The 16,415-nt window shown below is 43.5% G+C and overlaps 1 protein-coding gene across 1 annotated transcript; it reads right to left on the bottom strand.

The window, feature by feature from the left end:
• Nucleotides 1-653: 653 nt before the first annotated feature.
• LOC149211256 (uncharacterized) lies at nt 654-1,307 on the bottom strand. Its single transcript, XM_089399232.1, has one exon. The coding sequence runs from the start codon at nt 1,305-1,307 to the stop codon at nt 654-656; it is 654 nt and encodes a 217-aa protein (XP_089255358.1).
• Between the last annotated feature and the right edge of the window lie 15,108 nt (nt 1,308-16,415).

The following is a 16,415-nucleotide window of genomic DNA, read 5'->3' on the forward strand; positions in this document are numbered from 1 at the left end:
AGGCTCCTCTGGAATCACATATACATCCTTTGTAGCGCTTATGTTGTTCAATAATCTTGTTCATCTCTGGTTGTCTCTGCTTTATTTCTTGGAGTAAAACAATGGTTGGTTTCTCTTGGTTAATAAGATCCTTTAAGGCATTTGTTTTGGAGGGGTGCCCTAGTCCCCTGCTGTTTCATGAGAGGATTTTAATCATTTTAGGTGAGAGGTGTGAGGAGTTGCTCTCCCTCCCTTGTCTTTGTTTGCTATGTCTTTGTCTATTGGTCCTTGAATATATGATTCAATGGGGTTCTAGAGCCCCAATGCTATGTCTTTTTGCGCATTTTAATCCCTGTGTTTTTTGGCAAACTTTCTTCCAGGCTTCTTTTGATTGTCTACAATGGATCCATGCTCCTTAGAATTGCTTCTGGTGATTCTGAGAGGGGGAGGATCAGACGATAGGGAAGAGGAAATGACCTGGGGAAGGGGAGAAGAGGTAGGATCAGATTGAATCAAGGGAGGGGATTCCTTAGGAAGAGAGAGGATGTGAAAGGGATTGTAAGAGGGAGAAGAGGTAAGGGGATCTAGCTGGAAATCAGAAGATAGGGGAGGTTGTGGGGAAGAAGGGGGAGGAAATGAAGGCGAGGGGAAGAGGGAGGGGAAATTGGGGGAGGTCAAGAGGAAGGACCTACTTCATGGGATGGTTTAGGATTAGGGGTTGTCTTTTTCTTTTTAACAGTTTCCCATTGCTCTTCTTGTGTATTATTTTCTACATTAGAAATTTTAGTGCAACGATTAGCAAAGTGACCATACTCGTGACATACCTTGCACTTGAAGGGGATCTGTTCATAGTCAAGCTGCTGAATGTGCATCCAGTCATCAACCTCGAGCTTAATGGCTTCTGGCAGGCCTTTACCCAAATCAACTTCTACACAGATGCGGGCACAGGCCTGCATGTTATCTTTCGGTTCACTCCGATCAATGTATTTCCCAACGGCATTCCCAATAGCATGCACAGATTCGTCTCCCCAGCAATGCAAGGGGAGGTGAGGAAGCCGAACCCAAACAGGGACCGCATTAGGAATATCAAGCTCCGGGTCAAAATCTGGAGTCCATTTATTTGAATATAAACCTCTGGAATCCTTGAAATAAGGCCCATTACGGAAGATTAAATCCTTGTCTTCATTTGTCTCAAAATGAAATGTAAAAAAATTTTCGCCAATATCCTGCGCTGCGGGAGCTTGACCTAGCTGTCTCTGACTCGCCTTCCCTGAAGCCACAGGCCAATTCAGCCCTTTGGCTGCTTCGAAGGGCAGGGTATTCTCCATCTTTGGGCTGCTGGGTTTTCCTCCGTGCGCCCTCGTGGCTACTGCGCCCCTGCACACAGCACTGAGGCGCCCTCACCATGGATTCTTCAGGGGGTTTCTCCAATCCGCCTCCAAAGGTGATAGCCTTTAAAGCAATGACCGAAGCAGCCCTGAAACGAGCGCCATTGGCGACTCAACAGAAGTTCATCAAGAAAATGGAAAAGATCCCTTCAGTGGCCCTTCCTGAAGAAGAGACGTGCAAGGCAGCTCTGAACCTGGCGGAGAGAGGCCTCATCGGGCAGTTCACGGGCCTCTGGCCCTCTCCTAAATCAGTAGAAAACTGGACTCAAAGAAACTGGAACCCCCTAATTAAAGAAGGTGTCAAAAGCTACTTTGTAGGTAAAGGATTCTTTGTCTTTGTTTTTGAAAGCCCAGAAGACAAAAGTTTAATTTTCAGAAATGATCCATATTTTATGGGACTGCAGGGATTGTATTTGAACAAATGGTCCCCAGATTTTGACCCTTCCCAAGACGTCCCATCAGTTGTTCCGGTCTAGGTGAGACTACCCCATCTACCGCTCCACTGTTGGAACCAAAAATCCTTAGAGAACGTCGGAAATGCGTTGGGTAAATATATAGACAAAGCTGCAAGAAAAGATCAGTACTCGTGTGCTTGCATATGTGTTGAAGTCGACCTAGAGGAGGGGTTACCGGAAGCAATCAAGCTCACTGTCGCTGGATGGACGCATATTCAAGACTACGAACAGTTACCCTTCAAATGCAGACACTGTCATGGTCATGGACATTTCGCCAAGCATTGAAAGAAAAGGGTGGAAGAGCAACCAGACAAACAAAATGGGGATCAATGGACCCTAGTCCAGAAAACAACTCTTCCAAAAAAAGGCTCCAGCAAAGGAAACACAATAGGAATTCCAAGCAGTTCTAAGTCCACTCAGGAAGGCGAAGTAAAAACAAAAGGGACAGCAGGCACTCAAATTGACCCTATAGCCCCAGAGCAGGAAAATCAAGTGCAGGAAGAAAGCACCCCTCCAAGCAACGAAGGAGAGAAAGTAGTTCAGGCTGAAGTTAATTACCCAAGGCAGCCCATCCAACCCCTCATCTGCAGAAGTTGCAAGGAAAAAAGCAATAGAAAGCTTAGGTTCATCGGAGGATGAAACCTATGAGCGCCCCTTTAAAAGAGTTGGAAGGAAATCCCAGAAAGAAATGAGAGAAGAAGAGGCAGAGAGACTCAAAACTCAAGGAAGTCAAGCCACAATAGAAATTTCCATCGGATGAAATACCAGACCGCGACCTTCCAAGGGAGGCCCCAATCCTCCTCTCAGTAAATAATGAAGTTTGTCTCTTGGAACTGCAGAGGACTGGGGAATCCCTTTAAACTAGAAGCAGTCAAGGATCTACTCAAAACAGAACCCTCAGATATCCTCATGCTCCAAGAGACCAAGATTGAAGGGCAATCCCTTCTAGACATCAGTAAGTCAAAGTGGAACAAAAATACAGGCAAGGCAATCAGTGCCAAGGGCACCTCTAAAGGCCTGGCTACTCTTTGGTTAGACAACACTTTCCAGCTTCAAAATTCTAAAGAAACCCATCACTGGATCTTTACAGATCTCAAGCACAAAGCTAGACAGTTGAACATTTCTCTTTTCAATATGTATGTCCCTGTAAACTGTTATGAGAAAGGAGATTGCTAGAATTCGCTTTCAATTTTTCTAGAGCAGCATTCCCCAAGTAACATTATCTTAGCAGGAGACCTTAACATAGTGTTGAATCCAAAAGAGAAAAGGGGCGGATCAGGTAACAAAGATCCCATGTTGGCATTTGTGGAGGAGCTCTCCCAGAACTGGGACCTTCTAGACTTCAACCCAATCCGCGGGAGGTACACTTGGTCAAATAATTGAGCTGGGTCGGAACATATTGCTGCTTGCCTGGACAAGTTCCTAGTCCAAAGCGCCCTCATGATGAACAAAAAAATCATCATAACAAATTTTTTTCCTAAATTAACCTCAGACCATAAGCCAATTCAGCTCCTACTGGAAGATGAAGAAGATCTGGGGCCCATCCCCTTCCACTTCAGCCCGCTTTGGTTTGAGAAAGAGGGATTCATGGAAACTGTGAAATCTGCCTGGGCTAAACCCTTTTCAGGTTCCTCCAGCTATATATGGGAACAAAAGCTGAAGGCCAGAAAACTAGCACTGAAGGAGTGGATCAAAAAGCCAGATCCCACTCCAACCAATCAAAGAAAAGAGGCAGTCCAGATGTTGCACTCCTTGCAAACAAATATGGAAAATACAGTCATCACATCAGAACTTCTGGATAAGGAAGCTAAAGCTCAACGATCCACATACCAATCCTTTCGAGCTGAAGAAGAACATTGGAGGCTAAAATCCAGAAGTCTTTGGTTAAAGGCTGGGGACCAGAACACCTCCTTCTTCCATCGAAAATACAGAGCCAGGTTGTCCCGAAACTATATAGCTGAAATCAAAACCACGGAGGGCCAAGTTTGCAAAGGATTCAACCAGGGTAAAGACGCTGCTGAAAATCATTTCAGGAACTTATTCAATTATGGAACCCAAGGTAGCGATGAGGAAATAGCTGACTTCCTCACCAAAATCCCTCTCCTTGTTAACACTGAAGATAACATAGCTCTCTGCAGACCCATCTCGGAGGAGGAGATCATTAATGTAATCTGGTCCATGGAAGCTGACAAGGCCCCTGGGCCAGATGGATTCACAATCCATTTTCATAAAGCTTGCTGGGAAGTTATAAAAGTGGATCTCCTTAAAATAATAAGAGGCTTCATGAAAAAAGCTAAGATAGGAGGAGGAACCAACTCCACCTATTTAGCCCTAATCCCCAAAGAAACCAACCCTGAATCCTTTGCAAGATTTAGGCCTATTTCGCTGTGCAATGCTTCTTACAAAATTATAGCTAAGCTCTTAGCTAATCGAATCAAGCCTCTGCTCAAAAGTTTGATCTCCAACTCACAAGGCGGATTTGTGGAAGGCAGGTACATTTTGGACAATGTCATTCAGGTACAGGAGACCATCCATACAAGCAAAAAGTGAGGGGAGAAAGGTGTGTTGATTAAACTTGATATGGCAAACACATTCGATAGAGTTAATCGTTTGTTCCTTTACAAAGTTTTGCAGACTTTTGGCTTCTCTCAGCAATTTTTTCAGCTCATAAAAGCATGTATTGACTCCCTGTGGATCGCTCCCCTTATCAACGGTCGCCCAACTAATTTTTTCCAAGCTCGGAGAGGCATTCGGTAGGGATTCCCCCTCTCTCCCTTTTTGTACATCCTCATGGCAGACTCCCTTAGCAGAAAACTATCATCTGAAAGAAATGGTGGCTCCCTTCCCGATCTCAAACCTTCCCATGGATCAGCCCCCCTGAATCATGCTCTCTTTGCGGACGACTCCCTATTCCTGTGAGGTGCTTCCTCCATAATAGCGAAAACCTTTGACAATGTCTTGAGAAGTTATTGCAGGGTATCTGGTGCTCTTGTCAATGAGAGCAAAAGTGAAATCTTCAGCTGGAATATAGATCAGCAAGAGATCAATAACATCACGAAGATCTTAGGATTCAAAGGGCATGGACAATGGGACAGGTTCAGGTATCTTGGACTTCCAATAATCTCAAGCATGAACAAGAGGTCCCTCTGGACTGACATCATCAGTAAAATCAAATCCAAAATCAAAGCTTTGGGAGGCCACTGGTTAACAAAAGGTGGAAAAACCATTCTTATCAAATCCCAGCTATCAGCTCTTCCTATTTATCAAGCAGCTTTCCTCTTGGCTCCTAAACATGTAATGGAACAGACCTCTTCACTCCTCAGGGACTTCTTATGGCAAGGAGGGAAATGCAACGAAAAAAAAATTCATCTTGTAAACTGGGACCTGGTCAAGAGACCGATCACTAAGGGCGGACTGCAAATTTGCGACCCTTCCCTCGTCAACACAGTGTTGGGAGGCAAGCTTTTATGGAAAATGATCCACGACCCTTCTCACCCCGTCAGCATCACTCTACAGTCAAAATACATAAAAAAAGTTTCTCTTGGGACAATGCAACTAGACAGCACAATTCCATGTACGTAGGTCTGGAGGCTCTGCTGTAAAAGTAGCAATTTTTTCAAGCATCATTTGTATAGAATCATTGGAAATGGCAAGCGCATGCACCTGTGGAAAGATCACATAATGGTGTGTGAAACTTTAGCTGAGAATGAGGAAATTGCAGAGCTCAGGGAATGGTTAGAAAGAGCAGACATAAACAGCGTTTATGACTTCTCAATTTGGGATAGACGCGATGAATGGGCAGGATGGAACTTTCACGGAGCCCCTGCGCATTTAACTGACCAACAGAATTATCTGGAGGAGCTGCTCGAAGAGGCCACGCCGATCAACAGATTATGTCTTGTCAATTTGGGATAGACGCGATGAATGGGCAGGATGGAACTTTCACGGAGCCCCTGCGCATTTAACTGACCAACAGAATTATCTGGAGGAGCTGCTCGAAGAGGCCACGCCGATCAACAGAACCATGAGAGACAGTTGGGGATGGGGGCAGACAGGTAACTACACTTCAGCTGAAGGCTATAGAGCGCTTCAAGGTTCGAAGAACAGTAATCACCTGTCCAAGTTTTGGAAACAGGTTTGGGAGCCACCGACACTTCCAAAAATAAATTTTTTCTTCTGGACTTTAGCGCAAAATAAACTTTTAACAGGAGATAATCTCGTAAAGAGGAAGATTGAAGAGCCTCATAGATGCGATCTATGCAAAAGAAACCTTGAAACTTCCCAGCATCTATTTTTGGAATGCCTCTTCGCAAAAGAGGTGTGGGGACTCATCTTGCAAGATTTTCAGATCTCTATACCTTCACAGATTTTTGTCCCGAACTTCATTGATACATGGACTGCCTGCTACCCTTAGTGTATCCCTCGCAAGTCCTTCTAGCGTAAGGTATGGATAGCGATACCAAAATATGTTTGCTGGCAGCTCTGGCTGGCTCGTAACCAGCAGATATTCAAAGACATACAGCATTCCCCGCTACAAGTTGCAGCAAAAGCAAAGTCTCTACTCTTGGAAACGGCCCAACAGCAATACTACAAAGATGACCCTCTGGTCACGCTGGAAGAAAAGAGGTGGTTGGCCTTAGAACCACATCCCCGAAAGTATCTACTGCCTCCCCTGAAAGGTAAACCGGACTGGAAAATAAGAGAACTAGACGACATTTTCCGGAAATGGTGGAGGACCCACAAATTAACTTCCATATTCTTTGACGGGGCATCCAAAGGGAACCCCGGAGTAGCAGGTGCTGGTGGGGTCATCTATTCCATGGATGGGATAGAAAGAGATTCATTTGCATGGGGACTAGGCCTGCAAACTAACAATCAAGCTGAGATCCTTGGGTTACTCAAAGCTTGTCTTATTGCAAGGGAGAAAGGCATCCAAGATCTCCAAGTTTTCGGAGACTCAGAAATTATAATAAAAAATTTAATCAAAGGGGAATTCTTCAACAACGTTGGTCTCAACAAAATTATGGACAGACTGAAGAGAATATTACAAGACTTCAACTCATACAAGCTCTACCACATACTCAGAAACTCCAACAGCGAAGTGGACCAGATGGCAAACATTGGATGCAGTCTCAGGAAAGGCAGCTTAACTGTAAATGGGGAAAGATTCTTTCAAAATTTGTGAAATTGTAATATCTTAAAGACTGTAAAAAAGGAAAACAGCCATGTAATAGGGGTCGCCATGGCAAAGACCCACCATCCCTTTTGAAATAAATAAAAATCACAACCGTTTCAGTTAAAAAAAAAAATGAAATGTAAAATATCCCTTTCCACAAAATCTGATAGAGATTTCCCTTGTATTTTGTCTGTCCAATTCCTTTCCAACCACCTCTAGACTGATTTTGGAGAGGGCCAAAGTCCTGCAAATTTCCCAATAAGTCCTTTTTCTGCCAAGGCAAGAGCAGCCATTCTGAGCAAAGTTGGAGGGAGAGAAACTTCCTGTAACCCATCAAGTTTTTTCACGAACTTTGAGACTGAAGGGTGAGCTCGCTGAGGAGGCATGGACTTGATCAAGGCAGAGAAGGCATGTTGGTGAGCTGCCTCCTCTGGCGAAGCCTCCAGAGGGGCCATCCCGAGCGGCCGAAGATCGGTTCAGACCTAATGTTTGCAAGCAGCGGTGGGAGCAGAGCACACGTCCGATCAATATATTTTTCATATCAATTCTTTTATATATATATATATATAATTCTCAATGGATGTCTTCATGTACCAAGTGTTTTGAAGATTATTGTAGAGTACAAACTTTCTTCATTACAAATAATTATGAAGGTCGTCATCAAAACCTTAGAAGCAAGTTTGTAGGACCATAGGGCAAATTTCAAAATGACTTTGCCAACAGAAAGTATATTTCATTTGCTCCATCATTCAAGTTCAACATTGAATGTTACAAATTCCATAACTATGGATATATAGCTTGTGATTATATATACAAGATAGAATAAAACTCTAGCATCAAGTACTAGAAGATTTGGATAAGAAAGTAAAACCAAAAGGAACAGGGAAAGGAAGAATTCCTAGTGGTTATGCTCTCAGGTTTTCTAAAGCCAAAAGATCATTATAAATACACCAATGAAGGAAGATAATCTGATTGTAGAGTTAGTTCATGCATTATTCTGAAGTATCCAACATGATGACTCATTGTTCTATGAATGTGAAGAAGGGAATTCTATGTAATAGCAATTGCATATTTGAAGATCTGTTGGGATGAGGTCCCTTAGGTGAGTTTTGGGGTCAAAATAACCCAAGTTTTGATGTATTTTTTGTAAGTAATGCAAAGTCTCCGAGATTTTTGGATGCAAAGCGCGTGGATGGTCATGAGTCAAAGGGATTTTAACCCCTTGTTTATGTAAAGTTTGAGTTGGCTTTGAGACCCTCCCATGGTCCGCGGACCATGGGATTGCATGTAAAAGGCTATCAATAGGTGTGCCTTAGGGAGTCTAAGGCATAATCGTGGATGTAATGGGTCAATAAGAGAAAAGTGATAGTGCAGAGAGTGGGTCAGATAGGAGAGAAAGGCTCTGCAGCTAAGTGCGTAGAGGCCTAGGTAGAGTCTGCAACTGAGTGGGCGGACCCCTGTAGCTAAGCGCGTAGGGTAGTTTTGAGTCTGTAATACCACATTGAAGATCAATAAAGAATATTACCAAAGAAATATTGTGTATATTTGTTTATCTCTATTTACTTATGTTTACGATATATGTTGTGGATGAATAATGTGTTTATGAAATATCAATCTAATGATGTGTGAATCTCTTGAATAACTCTTAATAGATAGACGCAAATCATGTTAAGTACTTTCACGAAGACTCTGATCAATTTTTTTATGTTTTTTAATTAACCTAAGTAGATATGCGTGGACGCTAATCTAGGATTGTTCTCTGATGCGCGTAAGTGGATAAATAAATTGATAAGGGTCCACAAAAGTCGATCATAGACCTTCGCGAAGGTCTGAAGGTTGTTTTAACATAGTTGCAGTACCGAGCCCTAAGGGCTTATCGATCTATGCGAAGGCAAATCCAAGGTGCTAAAAGACATCACACCAATCTTTGGATGCATAAACTTGGTTCTTGCATCCCCCCATACTGCTTTGGGCGAGACTGCAGCTTGCGCTACACGGGTTGTTGCCGAAAGGGCCAGTAGTGTAGGTATTTGTTGGTTGGCGCAACTAAGTCTGAACCTGGGTCAGGACCCCCTCAGCCAACAAATGGTTATGTTGTCGGAACTAGGATCTGCTTGAAAGAGATGTGTGATGCCGCATGGAATCTGACAAAGAAAGAAATTGAAAGGTGGCTGGATAGAAAAATTCATGAATTCACGGTGCAGGTAAATAGGAATCTGTGTTGTCAAAGGAGCAGTGGTTGGATAGGTATTTGTATACGGAGATAGATAAAATTTTCTTATGCACCTTCGTGATCGAATTATACGAGTGGTTGGCTAAGTTGTCAGACGGTCAAGGGAGGTGGAAGCTTGATGGTCCAATAGTGTGGACTCCAAAACTGGTACGACGATTAGAAGCCTCTGAAGACAAGATCGTGCAGGTTGTCGATCACTGGTTTGATCGAATTATAGGAGGATTTGTTACAGAATTCACAGTTGATACCTCAGTCAGCTACATCGAAGCAGAGTGACAATTTTTCAAAAGACCGCGAGGTAAGTATCTAAGATCTTTGAATACCTGGATTAAGATGTTGTTATGTGAAAAACGGGTTATTCCATTGCCTTAATGTTCGAAGCTACGCGAAGTGGAAAATTCTTTAAAAATGGAGAAGGATCAAGGCCAGAGTATAGTCCCTTGATTGGACCTCCTATAAGTGACGACGAAAGGGGCAGAAAAGACTCTGCCCCGAAGTGTTGTCCAGCTGATAACACAGGGTTTTCTGCTAACATAGCCTCCATCCACTCCACCTCCACCTCCAACTCCACCAGATACACCTTCACCCACACCTCCACCACCACCACTACCATTCAACATGTCGAACACAATGAAGCTGTCAATTTTCAAGGGCATAGTGAGTGAAGATACAAAGAATTTTTGGTTTGTTGCGAATGTTGTGCGGACAACGCAACAAATTACTAATGGAAATATAAATAATGCACAGTTGGTTACCGCTCTGCAGGATCGCGCACTGACTTGGTATATTAAGTACTATTTTGATAATCCTTTGGCAATGCTAACAGAAACTAAGGTTACTTTAAACAAAGATTTTAGTAAGCCTAGGTTTGACTCGCAGTCAGTAGTTCGATTTAAGGAAATCACGACGAGGGTCGATGAGACGTCTAGGGAATTAGATCAAAGATTGAAATGTGTGATTCGAGAAGCTAACATGCAACTCACAAATGGTCAGCATTGCGAGTGGTTTATATCTTCACTTCTGCCCCACCTGAGGATTTCTTTGTCACAATAGAAGATAGGAACCCAGGTAGAAACCCTGGAAATTGTGACGAGGTTGCATGCAACACCCATTCAGGATGCGACCTTGGGAGTACAACAAATTCGCTCTCATTTACAGAGCCTTTTCTTAGAATTGCAGATCTTGAAGAAAGACAAGGAGACTAAACCAGAGGTACGTGTGGAAGTCTAGTGTCTGAAGTGTAAGAGACAGGGGCACGATAAAGACCACTGTCCTGTATTTGCAAACTATATCACAGGAGGGGGACCAATTCCCCTGAGGCCAGAAGCTCCAACACGACTGAGTGTAGGGGCTGCGCTATGGTGCGTTACTTGTCAAGTTGCTAGACAACATGCAACCGATAACTGTCATTTGCTTCAAAAGTTATTCCAGACACCTCAACAGTTGTTTTGTAACTTCTGCAAATTACTGGGCCATGATGAGCGCCACTGTTGCATCTATGAGCTGATGATGGAAAAAACACCTACATATTGGATGCAAGTAGAAACTCGGCCTCTAGAGCAGGGCGCCAGAGGAGCGCGTGGAGAATATCAGGGATGAGGACAAGGCCGAGGAGGAGGGGGGTTTGGTAGAGGTCGGGGACATGTTATGTGTTATAATTGCGGAATACTAGGGCACTATGCGCAGGAGTTCAGAATCAGACATGCACGTCATGTCAATATGATAGTGAGGTTGATCACACTATAGAAGAATGCTCGATGCTAATAGCTAAGATGCAGGAGCAAAGGCGCAGCCTCAACAACCTATGCAGAACTTACAGATGATGAGAGTTGAGCCCCGCAAGGAGGATCAGAGCGTGAATACAGTGCTGAGAAGCGGAATAACAACTAGTGATGATAAAGGAAAACAGCCTGAAGAGGACAGATCGATCCGTAAGGCCCGAGAAAATGAAGTTGGTTTTGATTTGGTGCGCCTTAAGGAAACTTTTATGGAAGCCAAGAAAAGCTTCGTTGAGGCCTCCACCTCAGGAATCCATAAAAAAGTGAATGAAACCAATGCTCCTACAGAGGTTGATCCCTCTGTCCTTACTACGTTCTTGGAGATCTGCATGAAACTGTTGCACTATAGCAAAGCTGTAAAAAGCATGTAGGAGTTAATAAAAAAATGCGCTGACAAAGAGAACGCCCTTGATGGCCCCCGCATAATTAGAAAAATTGGAAAACATAAGGCTAGAATGAGGCGCAAGATGAGGCTCACAGCACAAATAGGAGATTATGATATGGACTAGGTCATCTTGGATCTGGGGTCCGATGTGAACATTTTGCCAAAACAAACATGGGAAAGAATGGGGAGACTTGCGTTGTAGTGGTATCTGATCCAACCCAAAATGGAAAACCAATAGAAGATCATTCCTATTGGATGACTATATGGAGTAACAGTTGATATAGAAGGTGCGAGCACGATGGCTGACTTCAAAGTGATAGAGATCGTTGATGATAGTAATCCATACCCTGCGCTCCTCAAAATTGACTAGATCATTAACATGAATGAGGTCATTAATTTAAAGAAGAGGACGAAGTCGTTTGAAAGGAAATCGCTTCGAGTTATAGTGTCGTTGGACCCTGTAGAAGGGGTGCGCTACACTGAACTAGTTCACGACTATGAAGAAAGTGAAGATGAACTAGATCAGATCTACAAGATAACAACGTGAGACCAAGATTGGATCAATCCAATGATAGATGGCAGGATTGCATGGGATCGGGAGAGTTCCTGCACCTCTGATTTAGATGAAGAGTTGGAACACTGGCAGAATCAGCTACATGAAGTATCCACGATACGATGCAATATGATGACAAAATCGTTGCATTATGTTTCATTGGAGGTAAGGAACTTGCCTTATTATGATGGTTTAACTGATGTGGATAAGTTTTTGGATACATTTGAGTGTGAATTCCTTGAGCATCACCACTTCCAAGCATTAGAATTGGCACTACGCGCTACGTCTGCACGATGGTGGGGTACGCACGACGATAGCTTTGATGGATGGCGGGATTATAGAAAGATGATGAGTTTGTGTTTGGACGTCCTAACACTCGATTGACTGGGAAATATGATGGGAGGGATGATCCACGTGATCAACTCGCGAAATGGACTAAATCTTATGGAACAAAGCTGCAGTCAGAGTGGGTACACTTATTTTTCCATACTTTGGATACAATTCCCATGAACTGGTATTTGGAGACGAAGCTCCACCATGGCACCGTGGAGTGGGATATATTAAGAGAAGGGTTCTTATTAGCGTTCAGTTTTGAATATGGATTCGTGAGCATTGATGAAGCCCTACAGGAGATTAAGGCAGTTATCTTTAGAACCTCGCAAGAACCTCTGGAATGGGTCCATCCAGATTGGAGCACCCAGCTGCACCATGCGCTAGAATGTTATAATGTGATTGTTGAGGAGGAGGATGAAGATTCAAGAAATATCAATATTCCAGAGATGGAAGGGCATCATGAAGTTGAGGGCCCGCACATAGATAACCCGGACATGACCGCACTGTTGAAAACAAAGCAACTAAACATTGGGACTAAAGCCAAACCGAAGTTTGCAAATATTGGAGATTACTGGGACGACGCTACTGTGGATCAAGTTGTCGAGTTACTCCACAAATATCAAGATCTATTCCCTACCAAGTTTTCAGATTTGAAGGGCATAAATGGTGATTTGGGCGTTATGAAAGTCACTCTAAAGCTGGACGCGAAGCCTATTAAATAGAGGTCGTATCACCTTAATCCTAAATACAAGGAAAAGGTTCGCCAAGAGTTGGATAAGATGCCGGAGGCGGGCATCATAAAACCGGTTGAAGAATCTAATTGGGTGAGCCCAATGGTGGTTCAGGAGAAGAAGCAGAAGGGTGAGATAAGGGTTTACGTAGATCTGTGGAAACTTAATGATGCATGTGTCCATGATCCATTCCCGACGCCATTCACCGATGAAGTATCAGACAATGTTAGAGGGAAAGAGGCCTACTCATTCACTAATGGGTTTTTAGGGTATCATCAGATTAAGATCGCGCCTAAGGATACGAGAAAAATGAACTTCGCAACAGAATGGGGTTGTTTTCAATACATTATGATGTCGTTTGGACTCAAGAATGCACGTGCGACATTTTCTCGCGTAGTCATTGCCACATTTAAGGAGTTCATTCATAAGTTCCTGGAAGTATACTTTGATGACTGGACCATGTTCGGGTTAGTAAAGCGCCATGTAGCAAGTCTGCGCCTCATGTTGGATACATGTCGCAGATACCAGATTGCGCTGATATGAATAAATGCATCTTCTGTGTTCCCTTTGGGATCTTGCTGGGTCATGTTGTGTGCAAGCAAGGGTTGATGGTGGAGCCTACCAAGATTGCGGTGATATTGAATCTGGAGGCCCACGAAATGTTAAGCAATTGCGCGTAACGTTGGGACATACAGGATATTATAGGAAATTAATCAAAGCATATGCTCAGATCATTGAGCCTATGGAGAAACTATTGAAGAAGGACGCAACATTCTTTTGGGATGAAGAATGTTAGTGCAGTTTAGATTTTTTGAAAGAAAAGATGGTCACTGTGCCAACCTTGGTATTCTCAAATTGGAAGAAGGAATTTCATGTACATGTCAATACCTCTTGCATTGTGTTGGGTGCAGTGTTAACGCAAGCCGATGAAGGAGAAATGGACCACCCTATAGCCTTCGCAAGTAGGAAATTATTGAAGGCCGAGAAGAATTACTCAACAACTGAACGTGAAGGATTGGCCATGGTGTACGCGCTGCAAAATTTTAGGCACTATTTGTTAGGAGGACATTTCAAGATGTACACAAATCATTCTGCCTTGAAATACCTGGTCAATAAGCCTATGTTGGGGGGGAAGATCTGCCGATGGTTGCTGCTATTCCAGGAGTATGACTTTGAGGTCATTGTGAAGCCAAGGAGGTTGAATGCAGGACCTGATCATCTGTCGTGGATCAAAATAGGAGAGGAGCCTAATAATTTGGAGGAAGGGTTGCCGGATGCGCAGCTCTTCGCGATGCGCGTAGCGGATAACCATTTTGCAGATATCATTCATTTCTTGACTATGGGGATGGCACCGGAAGGGTATACAAGTCAGCAAAAGAAGGAGCTAGTAGTGCATGTGGAAGACTTTTCAATAATTGCGGGACATCTGTATAAGATGGGTGCAGATGAGATATTGCGAAGATATGTGCCAAATTTTGAGAGAAATAGCATTCTTATTGAAGCTCATGGAGGGGCTATGGGAGGACACTATGCAGGAAAAGCGACTGCGCAGAAGATTTTGCACGCAGGTCTATGGTGGCCAACGCTACATAAGGATTCCAAAGCGTATTGTAAGGCATGCGATGTGTGTCAGAGAATGGGCAGACCATTGCGAAGGGATGAATTTCCATTACAACCTCAAGTATCATTGCAACCATTTGAAAAATGGGCGATTGATTTTGTTGGGCCAATTCAGCCCTAGGGAAGAAAACTGGTGCGCGCTATATCATCATTGCGACGAAATATCTAACCAGATGGGTAGAGGCACAACTGGTTAAGGATTGTACAAGAGCTACAATAGAAAACTTTTTGTTTGAGTATGTTTTAACTAGATTTGGCTACCCGAAAGTGTTGATGAGCGACAGAGGTATGCACTTTATAAATGAAATAATCAACGTGTTAACAAAGGAATTCCAAGTCTACCATCAGAAGAGTACATCATATCACCCACAGGCCAATGGAACTGTTGAGGCCTTCATCAAGATTTTAGAGAACGCGCTTACGAAGATCTGTAACATGCAACGAAATGACTGGGATATGCACGTACCTTCAGTACTATGGGTGTATAGGACTACTTGCAAGAAGCTGACAGTACAAACACCATTCAGGTTTGTCTATGGGGTAGAAGTTGTAATGCCAATAGAGTATATTGTGCCTAGTCTATGCATAACAGCTCTCACAGGTATGGTAGATTGCGAAGCCTTAGAGGAAGGGCTCACGCAACTGATGGATCTTATTCAGGTTTGTCTATGGGATAGAAGTTGTAATGCCAATGGAGTATATTGTGCCTAGTCATGCATAGCAGCTCTCACAGGTATGGTAGATTGCGAAGCCTTAGAGGAACGGCTCACGCAACTGATGGAGCTTGAAGAGGACTGATTCTTGGTTGGATTCCATCAGTAAGTACAGAAGGAACATGAAAAATCATGGCACAATCGACATATCAAGCTTCGCACATTCAAGGTAAACTATCTGTCTTGTTATATGATAGTAAGTTCACTAAATTTCCGGGTAAATTTCAGATGCATTGGCTAGGGCCATATATTATCAAAGAAATTACAGATAGATGCACAGTTCAACTCGCGAAGCTGGATGGAGAACCTTTTCTGGGAAGAGTGAACGAGAGCCAATTGAAGTTGTATATAGTAGATCCTACGCAATGGCTATATGCCGGCAGGACAATATTAGTGCTCCAGGCAGTTGCAAGGGAGCGCGGGACTATAAACTACACTGCCAGGGTCGGAGGACTACACAGCAGGCGGGTTGCATGGAAGATGATGAAGATACGACCAATGAAGCTACGCACGGGAAGCTATGCTATGGAGGGAAGTGTCACGCACCATAGCAGAAAGTGATCATTAGAGTCATTGTTCATGATTTGACAGCCAGAAGACGATTAAGAGGAGCGAGCTGGCGGCATTTAAGGCCAAAATCTTTGAAGATCTGCCACCAAAACAACATTAATTGTGGAAATTTGGGGGGAACGGTCATATTTGAATTCAAACACCCCTATAAATTACGTGTGTCGGTCCAAAAGAGAATACTTTTCACCCTTAGAGTTTTTGCTGAAATTTGTTGTTTGTCGCTTATGAGCCGAGCGTTTTGGGAGGAATTCTTCACCCACACAGACGTTTCTCTGGAAGCCCGTGAGCTGTTTATGGAAAGGATGACTGCCACCAACCCTGTCAAAGCCTTGAGTTCGGAAGCAACCGTATCTTATGCCCCAGGACCGGAAGTATCAAGTGTTGAAGCACTGTTGAAGCTACGCCTGCAGTGCCCCTAGCACTGAGGTCACCAAGGCCAAAACAATCCATGGCGAAAGAAAAGCAACTTGCAGCAAAGGAGAAGTAGAAAAAGTCGGTTGA

The sequence above is a fragment of the Pinus tabuliformis genome, chromosome 1_2 (assembly GCF_031772625.1).
Source record: "Pinus tabuliformis cultivar Carrire ecotype Pingquan chromosome 1_2, CPIR1, whole genome shotgun sequence".
NCBI classification, from domain to species: Eukaryota; Viridiplantae; Streptophyta; class Pinopsida; order Pinales; family Pinaceae; genus Pinus; species Pinus tabuliformis.

Bases quoted from the DNA above. Each gene is read 5' to 3' on its own strand.
- LOC149211256 (XM_089399232.1), bottom strand. From the start codon at position 1,307: ATGGAGAATACCCTGCCCTTCGAAGCAGCCAAAGGGCTGAATTGGCCT.